General features: G+C 41.1%; 1 protein-coding gene across 24 annotated transcripts in view; it reads right to left on the bottom strand.

The window, feature by feature from the left end:
• The window catches only part of MAP7 (microtubule associated protein 7), a 176,734-nt gene that overhangs the window by 100,658 nt on the left and 62,929 nt on the right, over nt 1-13,147 (bottom strand). Inside the window, exon 1 of one of the 24 annotated variants that reach the window (XM_021072619.1) lies at nt 2,485-3,359. The exons of the other annotated variants lie outside the window; for them this stretch is intronic. Within the exon in view, the coding sequence (XP_020928278.1) occupies nt 2,485-2,506 (22 nt within the window). The 5' untranslated portion in view covers nt 2,507-3,359. Of the gene's footprint in view, nt 1-2,484; nt 3,360-13,147 lie in introns of those variants that run through there. 24 annotated transcript variants of the gene reach the window in all.

Genomic DNA, 13,147 nt, shown 5'->3' with positions numbered 1-13,147 from the left:
GGGTCAGAGGAGAAGGGAGCTTATCGGCCTGTGACTTGGCCTTTCACCATAGCAGTATTTACTTTTTCTAGAGTCCTTAATTTAACTATTTTTCATGAAGGAGGCAGTTTTTGGTTTTCTGTTCTTGGCAGCTGGTTAATCGTCTATAACAGAAGACAGCAACGTTTCTTGCTTTCTTTTCCTCCAAAGGCTGGAACAAAGCATCAGAGCTTTGTCAAGCACAGAGTAAATTAGCATGTTCTCGTGTATTGAGCCTCTTACTTTTACAAAAAAGTGTATCTCTGTTTTTGTTATTTTGTCTGTATAAAGAAAGCTGGTGTGGCCTTCCCTCTGTTGCCCCGCTGAAAAGGGATTGACCCATTAGTCTGATAAACTGATAGGTGCCTACTAGTTGCCAGGCATCACTGCAGGTGCTTGGGATACAGCAGTGAACAGAAGAGCCCAAATTCCCTGCCCCCATCAAGCATCCATTCTAATATGGGGAAAGGCAACAAACATCACAGCAGCTAGTGATAAGCGCCAAGGTGAGAATAGGGCAAATAACAGAAAGCAGTTTTTGTCTGGGATGGGGTGGAGGTGGCTTGTCACACTTACACTTTATAGTTTATCCTCAAGCAGCCTGTCAGTGTCAGTGGGGGTGGAAACAGGTTCTGCTCCCAGGGCATGATGGACTTTCATGAATGAGACAGGTGCCATGCGACCCGTAGAGAGCACCCACTCCCCTTCATCTCCATCCCACAAAGAGTTATGGTTTTTTACACTGAAGTTTTAGTTTATGGAAACATGAAGCTACTATGTTTTCTACTTTTCTAAGGTCTATTCAATATTACATTACCAGACGGAAATTGGAAAAGACCAAAATGCAGCATCAAAGGCAAATTTGGTATTTTGAAACCACTGATCTAAGATTTTTGGGGGGGACCAATTTTCTGGATTAACAAAAAAATTTCTCCCTCAATTTAAGTTTTATCTATTGGCTATTTATCCAATATTCTTACTGAGTAACCTATATTTCATATGATTCGAGCAATCTTATTTATCATTTAAATAATTCATTATGAAACCCAATGCTTATTATGCATCAACTATGTCTTATCCCAATATTTGAATACTATATGTAAATAGTCTTTCTGCACAGGAAGATGTCTTCATAAAATAGACTCATTAAGGACAAAGTAAATTTAAAAGTGAGTTAACTGAAACAATAGATATAATTATACTGATTTTTTTTTGGGGGGGGGAACCAAGCATTGGGTGAGGTATTTTGCCTCTTATTTAATGTATACACAGCCCTGAAAATTAGAAATTATTCACATTGTACAATGATGCTGACACACTTACAGAATATAAATAACTTGTCTGAAGTCACAGAACTAGTGTCAGAGCAAAAAGAAAGACTCAGATCCAACTCCAAAGGTACTTCTAATATGCACTTTGACTTCATATTTTATAATCATAAACCACCAAAAGCAAACCACTTATTTACAATATAATCTACCTCCTAATGCTTAATGGATACTGACCCTATACATAACTCATATTTCTTTCCTAGATTTTTTTTATTATAAAACTTGGAAATATTATCTACAAAAATGGAAATGGATAATATTTTAAAAGGGCAAATAAAAGAGTGAATAAAGCAACTTTATTACTCTTCAAGAATGCAACTTGATAAAACATTTAGTATATAAAGAAACTTTTAGAAAAGAAAACACAGAAATAAAAATTTCTCTCCAAAATGTCATGCATATGATTTCAGTGACTAGTTTTTTCTGTACAACCCATATGTGAGTCATTTAATTTATATGCTATGAAAACAAAAGCATTCTGGTGAGGAAAGATATGAGAAGAAGATGCAGGCAATGGTTTTGATGAAAAAAAGAAACTGAAGAGGTAGGCAAGAGAAAAATAATCTTTTTTAATCAGCAAAAACCCTAGGACTCCTCAAATATACCCTTCTAAAATATAAAAGAAATCATTTTCCAAAATTGTGATCTGATCCACATACAAATATTAAGAGCAATAAGAAATCAATAAATTATATGCTAAATGTTCTCTGGACAGCAAAGCAATTGTGCATCCAACCTGCTACTGCCAACATCCGCATTCTTAAGGAGACCCTGGGAGCTGTTTCAGGGTTTTCACTTTGGTTTTTTGTCAAAAGAAAAAAAAAAAGTGGGGACATGGAAAATGGACAACAATGGTGGTTTGCTTTGAATTTTCAGCCACGTGAAACTGTCACATGGCTACAGGACCAAGTATAAATCCATCATCCATAGATCATAACAAAGATTGTTTCATTTAATTAAAATTCCCACTTTTCTTTCTTAGAACATTAAAACCAACAGGCACCCTCCCACCCACCCAACAAAAGGATCCATTAAAAGATTTCCTACTCTGTACTTTCACCTGTTAAGTGTTCATTTGTCAGAACTGTTGTAAAGACTGCCTGTTTCGAAACACATTTTGAGCCCAAGAACTTACAGACCAGCTTAGTGTCTTCCATGCTAAAATCCTCCTTGCTTGAATATGCTGCAACATATCTGCATGTCTCCTTGCTCAGAGTTCCTCAGCAGGCAAAGACCAAGTAAGTAATCAGGGATGGGGCCGTTTAATCAGCCTAGGGATTGTCTGGCACGGCTCGAGGGCGGCTCAGGAGGAAGGCAAAAAGGGTGAGGAGACATTCGACTCTGCAGCCGCTGTTTCTAAACTGTAACCTTGTTCACTGAACCAAGTCAAAACTGAGAAAGGCTTCTGTTCAAAAGAGCCAGTGAAGCTCAAATGGGTGTGGGCTGGGCAGAGGGGAGGCCCTTCCCGGTTAAGAAATGGTTGTTCAACATCAGTTCAATCTCAGGGATTCCAACTCAGCCAGGGCCCCAAACAGCATGTGCATTAAACACATTTTAACGACTGTTTACCAAGATCATCTCAATGTTATTTACTATTTTTTTTTCCCAGATTCTTCTGCCTTTGGGTTTCTTGATGTGTTAAAAATGACATTTAAAACCCCGAAGATCATGGCTGATTTTGTTCCCATACCAACTACATCTGAAAAAGGCAACCATTCAGAATCAGTCAAGCAGAGAGACCTCTGTTCTTTTACTCCCTTCACTGAGAACATTCATGGAGCCACAGAGAAACTGCATGAAATGAAATTTTGCCGCCCTTCAGAAGGTCCGAAACCGCTGTAGCAAGTTTTGAAAAATGCCAAAGATCAAAGAGAAGATGAAGAATAATAAATGAAACATTAAAATTTTAGAAATGATTTCTGGATAAATTAAGTGTAGGTCCTCAGAATTTTTGTTTTGTTTTGCTTTGTCTTTTTAGGGCCACACCCAAGGCACATGGAAGTTCCCAGGCTAGGGAGAGAATTGGCACCACAGCAATGCCAGATCTGAGCCAAGTCTGCAACCTACACTACAGCTCATGGCAACACTGGATCCTTAATTGGCTGAACAAGGCAGGGATCAAACCTGAGTCTTCATGGATACTACTCGGGATCATTACCACTGAGCCACAACGGGAACTCCCAGATTTTTTTTTTTAGCCAGTAATGATTCAACACTATCACAATTTTACTTGACACTCATCTTTCAAAGGACTTTTTGCCTAGGGGCGTAGAGGGGAAACTGAGGAAAAAGGATCATGTCCAGTCCTCACTGTGCCATTATAGAATTAAAAACATGACCTATGGGGGCCAGAATACTTTAAAACCAATTAATTTAATGTGTTTGGATGAGCAGTGGACCCACTCTGGAAAAGGAAATACAATGCTTACAAGAAAATAAATCATTTCAAGCCTCTCTTGGTAGGACTTGACCCAGTAAAGAGACTGGACACACAGGACTTCTAAGATGTGGGAGTTTAAGCACCCACTGGCAATGAACCTTTTTGATGCCCTTGGAACTAAAGGCTACTTACTTGGTAGGCGCCAACGGAATGCCAGCTGCAGCCAGCACCATCCCCAAACCTCCAGGGACCCAGCATCATAGCTAAATATCATCCTTGCCAATCAGCTGCTTACATCTTCAAAAGTAGCCTGTATAAATATAGACAGTGTCTCTCATGCAGGCTTTCACAACCTTGGTCCTACATCTTAGATGGGATAATTCTTTCTTGCGGATGGCAGGGGAGGGGATGCGGCTTTCGTGTGCATTGTAAGAGGTTCAGCAGCATCTCTGATCTCCACCAGCTATATCCACTAGTACTACCTACACACACGACTCCCCAGAGTCAAGGCCATTAAAAAACCATCTTTAGGCATTTCCAAATGTCCCCTGGGCTGGGGAAGATTATTTCTGTTTTTGTTTTTCCTTCTCCTCTTTTTAGGGCCGCACACAGGGCATATGGAAGTTCCCAGGCTAGGGGTTGAACCAGAGCTATAGCGGTCACCCCACACCACAGCCACAGCAATGTGGGATCCAAGCCACCTCTGCGACCTACACCACAGCTCACAGCAACTCTGGATCCTTTAACCCACTGAGCGAGGTCAGGGATCGAACCTGCATCCTCATGGATACTAGTTGGGTTTGTTACCACTGAGCCACAACAGGAACTCCCTATTTCTGTTTTGTTTTTTTTTTAAATCACAGCTCTGGTGGCTCCAAATCCATGGTCACCTTTTCCTCTTGCTTCCTCTCCAAAAAGAGCCCGTGTGGTTGGGAGGCTGCATAGTAGCAGGTTATCTACTCAGTGTAGGAGCAGTGCTTCCAACTGCTCTGCTGTTCTACTGTTTTGTTTTTCCATAGACTTTATTGCTGCAAAGAGGGACACAGGACTGATGCTACAGGAGAGGGAGGTCAAAGTTCACAATGCTGGGACTGGAGGTCATAGGCACGCCATGCATATTTCTCTGTGCTCAAGTTTGTACAATGGCTGGGATGTGATGAGTACTCAGGTACTGCCTGAACATCTGAGGAAGTAGAGGAATTCTCCAATTCTGCCCAATTACAGCAGTGAAATTCACGACACGGTTATAAGTGCTAGCCAAAGAATTATGCTGGCTCTTAATTTCAGGAATGTTTGAGGAATGTTATTCAAACATCAACATATTCCCAGAATATTACACTTGTATATTCAATAGGGCTCCATAAACGCTAGAACAGATACCCTGAACTATCTAACAGCTCATTTAGAACAAAGATTGGAACCGTGAATTTATCAAGCAAAACCTAACATCCTTCATTCCCTCCCTTGGAATCTATACTCATCCTTCAGACGCAGATGCAACCAGCTCAGTTATCTATTTCTCAGCTGACTGAAGAAGATTAGAGGCACCCAGTTTTGAGGCGACAGGAGGAACCTCCCAACTGTTCTATGGTCGTCCAAATCTTGACCTCCAAAACCCCGTCATGGGCACAGCTCCGAGCCTGATGTTTCTGGAATACAAGTTCAATCATCTAACTTCTCTGAATGCCTCAGTTGCTGTTCTCACCACATCTGGGTAGCACTGCCCGCAAGCTGTCTGCTCCGCATCCCCTCTGGCCTCACAGGGGACCGCAGTTCAGCTGCACTTCCCTCAACTCCACCCTCCTCCCCACTCAGCTGAGGACATGCTGCCTCAGCCCCTTGAAGATGACTCTCCTCCCGTCACTGGGCTCACTCCCTCCCACAAACCTCCTCCTCTCTCCTGCCGCCCACTCCTCGAGACTTCTTCCCAGTGCCTCCTCCGCCACCAACCCATCCTTCCCTCCTGAGATCAGCTGTGTGCACATCTGAGTTTACAGATAAACAAGAGAAGAGGGAATGGGAAAAACATCTATCTTCTCACATACAGAGTCCTTCTCCCATGCCTTAGGGAATAATCAAAATAACAGCTTAAGCCTGTTGATGGCCTGTTATGTCAGATATTATTCTAAGGGCCTGTACGCACAGGGCTTGGTCTGACCTCACAACCGCCCTACTCTGCTCACTTTATGGATAAGGAAACTCAGATACATGGAGTAGAGTAACGCGGGGAAGCCAGTAAGTGGCAGACTCTCAAGCCTACACTATGTTTTCCTGCAGCATCTGCCCTCCAACCAGATGCCATCTGAGCACCCGGGAAGCATCAGGCCAGTATCGCCTGCTGATGAGAAAGGACTGGTACCACAAGGAGAGAAAGGAGGCAGGGAGAGTCAGGAGATGACACTGTGTGGAGACAGTGCCCCCCCCACCGAGGAACAACAGCCTGTAACTAAATGGTGGTGCATTCATCTCGAAAAACAGCTGAACGCTAACAAGAGAGGAAAGAGAATAGACGGTTTTCTATGTGACAAGTGGCTCAAGGAGACTTCTCTGTCCCAGTGCATGGAGCAGTGGGTACCGTCAAGGGTGTGGCATCTGAAACTGTAGCTGCAAGGGGAGGATCCTAGAAAGAGGCACATTCCTATCTATTGCTATTTTTTCAAGATCAAGGCCTCTGCTTACTAGTCCATTTTGGGGTTCATTTTCAATATCCAGCACAACTTCATCAGTGCAGGCTATGACGGATGGATGAAGGCTGAACTGACAGCTTATCATTCAGATTTCAGGGAATGGAAATCACTTCTAAAACTCAGTTAAGTTTAAATATATCTTAACTGAGCAATGAAGGGGAAATAAAGAGCTGTTCATTAAACCTAAAGTATAGAATCACCCCTGGCAAACATAAAATATAATATTTTGTAAGGGGAGCTGGGGAATTACACATTTGGAGACAGAGCAGGTGTAGACCGCTGAGGAATCTGCCTTCTCCCCCATATGCGTTCATTCATTTCCCTCTCACTGACCACCTGTTTCCCAAACAGGCCTCCGTGGCCAAGAGGATGAGGCCCCCGTGCCCTCATTGTGAGCCTTCCAACTGCAGAGGCCCTCGTCCTGGGGGAAAACGTGGAGGCAGCTCTTATCCATTGGCATCTTCTCTCATCAAACCTGCTCATTTGTCACCCAGCTCTTGCCTTGTCCTTTTTCTTTCCTATTTTCCCCATCTTAACTTTCTTCCCCCCCCCCCTTTTTTTTGTCTGCACCTGCAGCATGCAGAAGTTCCTGGGCCATGGGTCGAACTGTGCTACAGCATGACAATGCCGAGATCCTTAACCTGCGGAGCCACCAGGGAACTGTGAGAAACCAGTTCTTATAAAACAAGATCTTTTAAGCTACAGCAAGAGTTCTATGAGATTATGAGATTATCTGGTAGTGTTTCCACCTTTTTTTAAAAAACAAAAACAAAACAAAACAAAAACAAAAACACAAAGCTTTACTCCATGGAGAATTGTGTGATCCAGCTTTGCTTTGCTCTCCTTAGAAAACATCATGGGGGAGGTGTGTGTGTGTGTGTAATAATGAAAACAAATACACAGATGAGGATCTAGTTGTTCTACCAGATAATTCAAAGAACATGCGTAAGCCAAGCCCTTCGACAAAAAAGACATGGCTCTTACAGTGCTGTCCTCATTATTTTTAAGAATGTAAAGTATGTTTTCCTGCAGACTTTAATTTTTATGCAACAAGAATCATATATACTGGATTTTATTACCACAGTTATCAAAATGGTGCAGTTTAAACTCCTGGTGTTTGGTAGAATTTATTGTTTGTCTAATATAAAATAGTGGGCCCGTGGCTACTGCTATTTTAAGGGGGAAGTGCAGAGAAATAGATTTCATTTATGTTCCATAGTTAGTTATTGAAAAGAAAAAGCAGATTCATTTTCAAAATGAACATATATATATATATACACACACACACACTTTTTTTTTTTTTGCTGAAAACTGTAAAAGCTAAAATCACACTAAAAGACCCAGTTTATCAGCTTACTATCCTCTGCAAATTGGTTTCGATCACAGCAGGTCTTACTTGAAGACCTCTGGACTGCTTCTAAACGCAATGTCAATCAAGGAATACTGCAGCCTATCACTTTCTCGAGACCCCCTATCCAGCCTGAAATCTTGATTTTTCTATTTCCTCTGTGATCAAAAAGTAGTAGGGGGAGCTTTGGAAGAATATTTGTGAATTTTCACCCTTTAGAATGCATCCAACGCTCTGCTTTTTCCCCAATAAGTATCTTATTCCATTCTTTCTCCTTTGGAGTGTCCCCAAAGGCCACAATCTTTAAGATGCTGCTTTTCAACCCCCCATTTTACGGGACCTTGGACAGGGACAAAAGCTACCCATGCTGATTATTTATGAAAACTCACTCGATTCAGTTAAAAATGTACTCCACATGCACATGGTCTTCTGAAGGGGAGTAACTGTAACATGCCTGCCTGTTTCTCAAAATCCACACGTGCATGACCTCAAACGGCAGAAACAATTTTCATGTCAACACTTCATGGGAATGGCTAAAGCTATACTTTTCCCCAAATGAATAAGAGATACTCTTATTTACACTGAAATATTTCATTTCGCTTGAAATCGGACCTACTCAATCCTCTTCCGACCTCACTCTAGGCGTGTCACCAGCTCTAACCAGTTTCCGTGTGGCACTTGTGTGAGGCACATTAGTTCAGGAATAATTATAATGATATTAAAAACTGCTAGGCTTGAAGCAACAGTTCTTACTAAAGACTTCGGCAAAATCAAGTTGTCAAGTCTGGATTATTGGAGCTGAAACTTCTAGAAAGGGTCAATTGCTTCTTTCAATGGAAAAATTTGGCCAAAATACTCTCTTCTCTAAGCATTTTTTCTGACTTCACAAAGGTTTAAATAGGCACTTCTGTATGGGAAATTTGTAATCAAATACCTGAATTCTCCATCTTTTGTTGTTAATTCCTGCAAATTAATTACAGTGTGTTTCAGAGGGGATTTCGCTGATGGGGGGATTAAGGGGATAGGCTGACATCTGGAGTCCTGAGATAGATCAGAAATTAGGAGTTCCCGTCGTGGCGCAGTGGTTAACGAATCCGACTAGGAACCATGAGGTTGCGGGTTCGGTCCCTGCCCTTGCTCAGTGGGTTAATGATCCGGCGTTGCCGTGAGCTGTGGTGTAGGTTGCAGACGCGGCTCGGATCCCGCGTTGCTGTGGCTCTGGCGTAGGCTGGTGGCTACAGCTCCGATTCGACCCCTAGCCTGGGAACCTCCATATGCCGCGGGAGCGGCCCAAGAAATAGCAACAATAACAACAACAACAACAACAACAAAGACAAAAAAAAAAAAGACAAAAAAAAAAAAAAAAAAAAAAAAAAAAAGAAATTAAAGAACCTGACCTAGTTTCAAAAGGGTATTTGCTAATTTCCTCAAACCAATGTAATCTTTCAGGTACCTGCCTTCAGAGTTTGAAGCCAACAAGCCTATGGTTTGATTGCAAGGAATTAAAAAATACATACCCATATACATAAAGAAGTTAGGTAAAACATTTACGACTTAGACTTTAAAAAACAGTTTGATGTTTTCTTTTTCTTGTACAGTGGGCCTTCCCTATCCATAGGTTCTATATCTGCAGATTCAACCAGCCACACATTAAAAAAAAAAAAAAAAAAAAATCCAAAAAGTTTCAAAAAGCAAAACTTGAATTTGCCTCACCTTGTGCATTGCATGTACACCGATTTATACAGCATTTACACTGTATTAGGCATTATCAGTAATCAAAGATGATTTAAAGTGTGTGGAGAATTGCTAGATTATGCAAATATTACACCATTTTATATAAAGGCCTTAAGCATCTGTGGATTTGAGCATCCCTGGAGTAGGGGTGGGGGTCGCGTTTCCTGGAACCAAGCCCCCGTGGATACTGAAGGACAACTGTATATTCCAGGCTATGAGCATTCACTCCTCTCTCCCGCCCGCTAGCCCCAGACGCTACAGTGCCCCCAGGAATAATGCCATGATGAAGCTGGGCAAAAGAGAGAGTGAAAATATCAAGGGTGATCTGTCTGAAGTAGAAATTCTTATCTTATAGCCTAATTTACATACACGACCAGACGTCAAGAGACTCATGGCCCTGTGGCAAATCACTAGGAAATGAGCATTTGAGTTGTAGAAGGTTTTCTCCTGTTAAACAGAATAGGGTTTAGTGGCCTACTTGACACACAAGGCAAACAGTCTATGCTCAAACCAGCATCACCACTTTGTCTCCACCTTCAGGATCCACGCTTGTCTCCCCACTGCCAGTCTCTACCCTTTAATTCCTATGATCTGTCAGACTAGATGCCTCAAAAACCATCTCCAGGAGCTCATCATTCTGCTGCTCCAATACCAATCATGTCCAAATACCTGCCAAATTAGACACTGCAATGTATTTCCATCTACTTTGAGAATCTTTTCCCCACTGTTCCCCCAGATAGGCTATGTTTTTACAGATTGGATGCATCTGCTATTGCTTTAACATGCCCCATAATTTCCTTTCCTTTCCTTCTTTCCTTCCTTCCTTTCCGCTCTTGCCAATGTGGACTGTCTCTTCAGTCATCGCTGTCAAATCCTTCAAATACTTCAAGAAGCAAGGCAATGTCCTCATCCTCCATGAAGGCTATCTTGATTTCCCCCAAACAGAAGTGCTTCTCCCCCGCTTCCTATGCCAAAAACACATGGGTTCTTCTTCTCTAACAGCATTACCATCAGAGGGGTGTGTCACCAGCCTCACCCGTCCATCCCCTGAATGGCTCTCTGGGGATAGCTGAAGCTCAAAAAACACACTAAATTGCAACGACCTAGCCTCTAGTATATGGGTCAATTTTCTGTGGTATTGGGGTGTACATATTTCAAGAGACGATAACTTAAATGATAAATGAGTGTAGAAAATGTACATAAGCACAAAATGGTTAAAATAAGCAGCAATCTCAAAATTCAGATATTGGAGTTCCCCTTGTGGCACAGCAGTAATGAACCCGATCAGTGTCCATGAGGATGAGGGTTTAAATCCCTGGCCTCGCTCAGGGGGTTAAGGATCCGGCATTGCCATGAGCTGAGGAGCAAGTCACATACACAGCTTGGATGTGGTGTTGCTGTAGCTGTGGCTGAGGTGTAGGCCAGCAGCTACAGCTCTGATTTGACCCCTAGCCTGGGAACTTCCATATGCTACAGGTGTGGCCATAAAGAAATTCAGATATTACAACTGTTAATATTATTTGTTCTTACAAATTTTTTCAATGTTTATTTTACATATATATGTATATACACACACGTGTGTGTGTGTGTGTGTGTGTGTGTGTGTGTGTATAAGTGAGGAGCTCTTCATGTAAGAGTTCTTTGGCATCTATTTTATACTCTGGACAGCTTTCCAGGTCACATCTTTTCAGGCCAACAACTATGTTCCTAAGACACCTTCATTAATGGTTGCACACTACTGAAACACTGCAATTCATGTAGAAATTACATAATTATGTAGAAATTATGTAGATGATTTGTGTAGAAATTACATAATTATGTAGAAATTATGTAGATGATTTGTGTAGAAATTACAAGTTATGTAGAAGATTCCCAAGCTTTAGGTTTTTTCCAGTTTCTCAATATTATAAACAAGGGTGTCTATGGAGTTTCACGAATCTTATCAATGTCTGAAGGATAAATTCTAGAGTGGAATTGTTCAATCATTGGTTAGGGACATTTTTAAATGTTTGAATTTTTAAGTGATACATTTCACCAAAGAGAGTCTTTTCCACTGTATTCTCACAGATAGTAGCAATGTTCATTAATTTGTTCATCTGACGAGTACCTGCTGTGTGCCAGGAACTGTTAAGACTCCTCCATCCAACGGATGTGGATGAATATATATGAGACAACAGACTGGTAACAAGGTCAATGTTATGAAGACTATCATTCTGGGGAGGGGTACGAGGTGTTAGGTAGACGGGCGAGGAAGGCCCAGCTGAGGAAGCAGAAATACAGGCTGAGGAGGAGCCAGTCGTCCCAAAGGCCAAGGAAAGGGGGTTTTAAAGAGAGACAGAAGGGTTAGTGAGTGTCAAGGTCCTGAGGCCACAATGAGCAATGAGGATTAGGAAAATGAAAAGGAAACCAACTGGATTAAAATGTGATGGAAAGAAGCAAGGAATTGTAGGCCACAGAAAGGACTTCTCTACTAAAATCAATGAGAAACCATTGGCAAGTGAAACGTTTTAAGCTGGTAAGTGCCAGGATCTGATCTATAATCTTAAAAGGTCACTGACTGGGGGTTGAGGTGTCCATAGGACAGCCAAGTGTAGAAGCAGAGACCAGTTCAGCCGCTGACGTTACAGAGAGCAGCTGTGGTGTGTTCCAGGAACGGCAGTGGCAATGGACATAAGTAGGAACAGTTTTAAGGCTTTGATCCCTAGCACCAAAAATAATTTCCTGGATGATGTTACTAATTTTCTCTCTCATCAACACTGGGCGAGAATTACTATCTAATTGCACTGCATATTTTCCTTAAACAAAAATAAACATTGGTATAGTATTTATAAAAAGTTGTAAATCTAAGTGATATAATTGAATTTATAAGGGGATTAGCATTTTTTGGAGGAAGTGTTATTACTATTTGAATACAAATGTTGCCAGTACATCTTAGACACTAACAAAAACATTTCTGGTGAAAATAATAAGCGCACAAAATTATAAGTTACTAGTCTGAAAACAGATCATCTCTGATTTATTGCTGGCCTTTGAATTTTCTTTTAAATAGAATAATGAATATACTATAGATCATCACGTTGAAGTTCCAGGGATTTAAAGCATCTGCTCCAAAATTAATGTGCCAGAAGTTTTAGTATAAGAATTACAACTAGCTACTATAAAAGGTATATGATATAAAGTTGGTTTAGTTAATCTGATATGCACTATCAAAAGATCCTGCTTTGCTTGTCACGAGCATCTATGTGACATAAAGTCATTACTCTCTAATGCATTGTCCAGTATAGTAGCCACCAGCCACATGAAGTTATCACAGTAAATTCAGAGATGCTCCAGTTTATTTCACTGTAAGGAAAAAAAAAAAAAAAAAAAAAAAGGACACTGACTTGCATTACTTCTTAAGTAGCTTCTAGATCTAAATTTCTATTTTGTGGCTTAAGGTACTCTAATTCCCTGAAAACTTCCTGAAAGTATTATACCTATAGAATCTTAAATTCATAGAATCATAGAGTTTCAAAAATGGAAGTTTTTTTAAAAATCACCCTTCATTTACTTCTCAATTTTTAACATGGAAGAAGCTGAGGTAGAGGACATAAAAAATGTACCCCAGGTCTTAAAATCAGTGGATGCATGAGCAGAGCCAGAATCTTCA

The sequence above is a fragment of the Sus scrofa genome, chromosome 1 (genome assembly GCF_000003025.6).
Source record: "Sus scrofa isolate TJ Tabasco breed Duroc chromosome 1, Sscrofa11.1, whole genome shotgun sequence".
Lineage (NCBI taxonomy): Eukaryota > Metazoa > Chordata > Mammalia > Artiodactyla > Suidae > Sus > Sus scrofa.
Note: the sequence above shows the minus strand (reverse complement) of the source record. Positions and strands in the feature narration are given on the sequence as shown.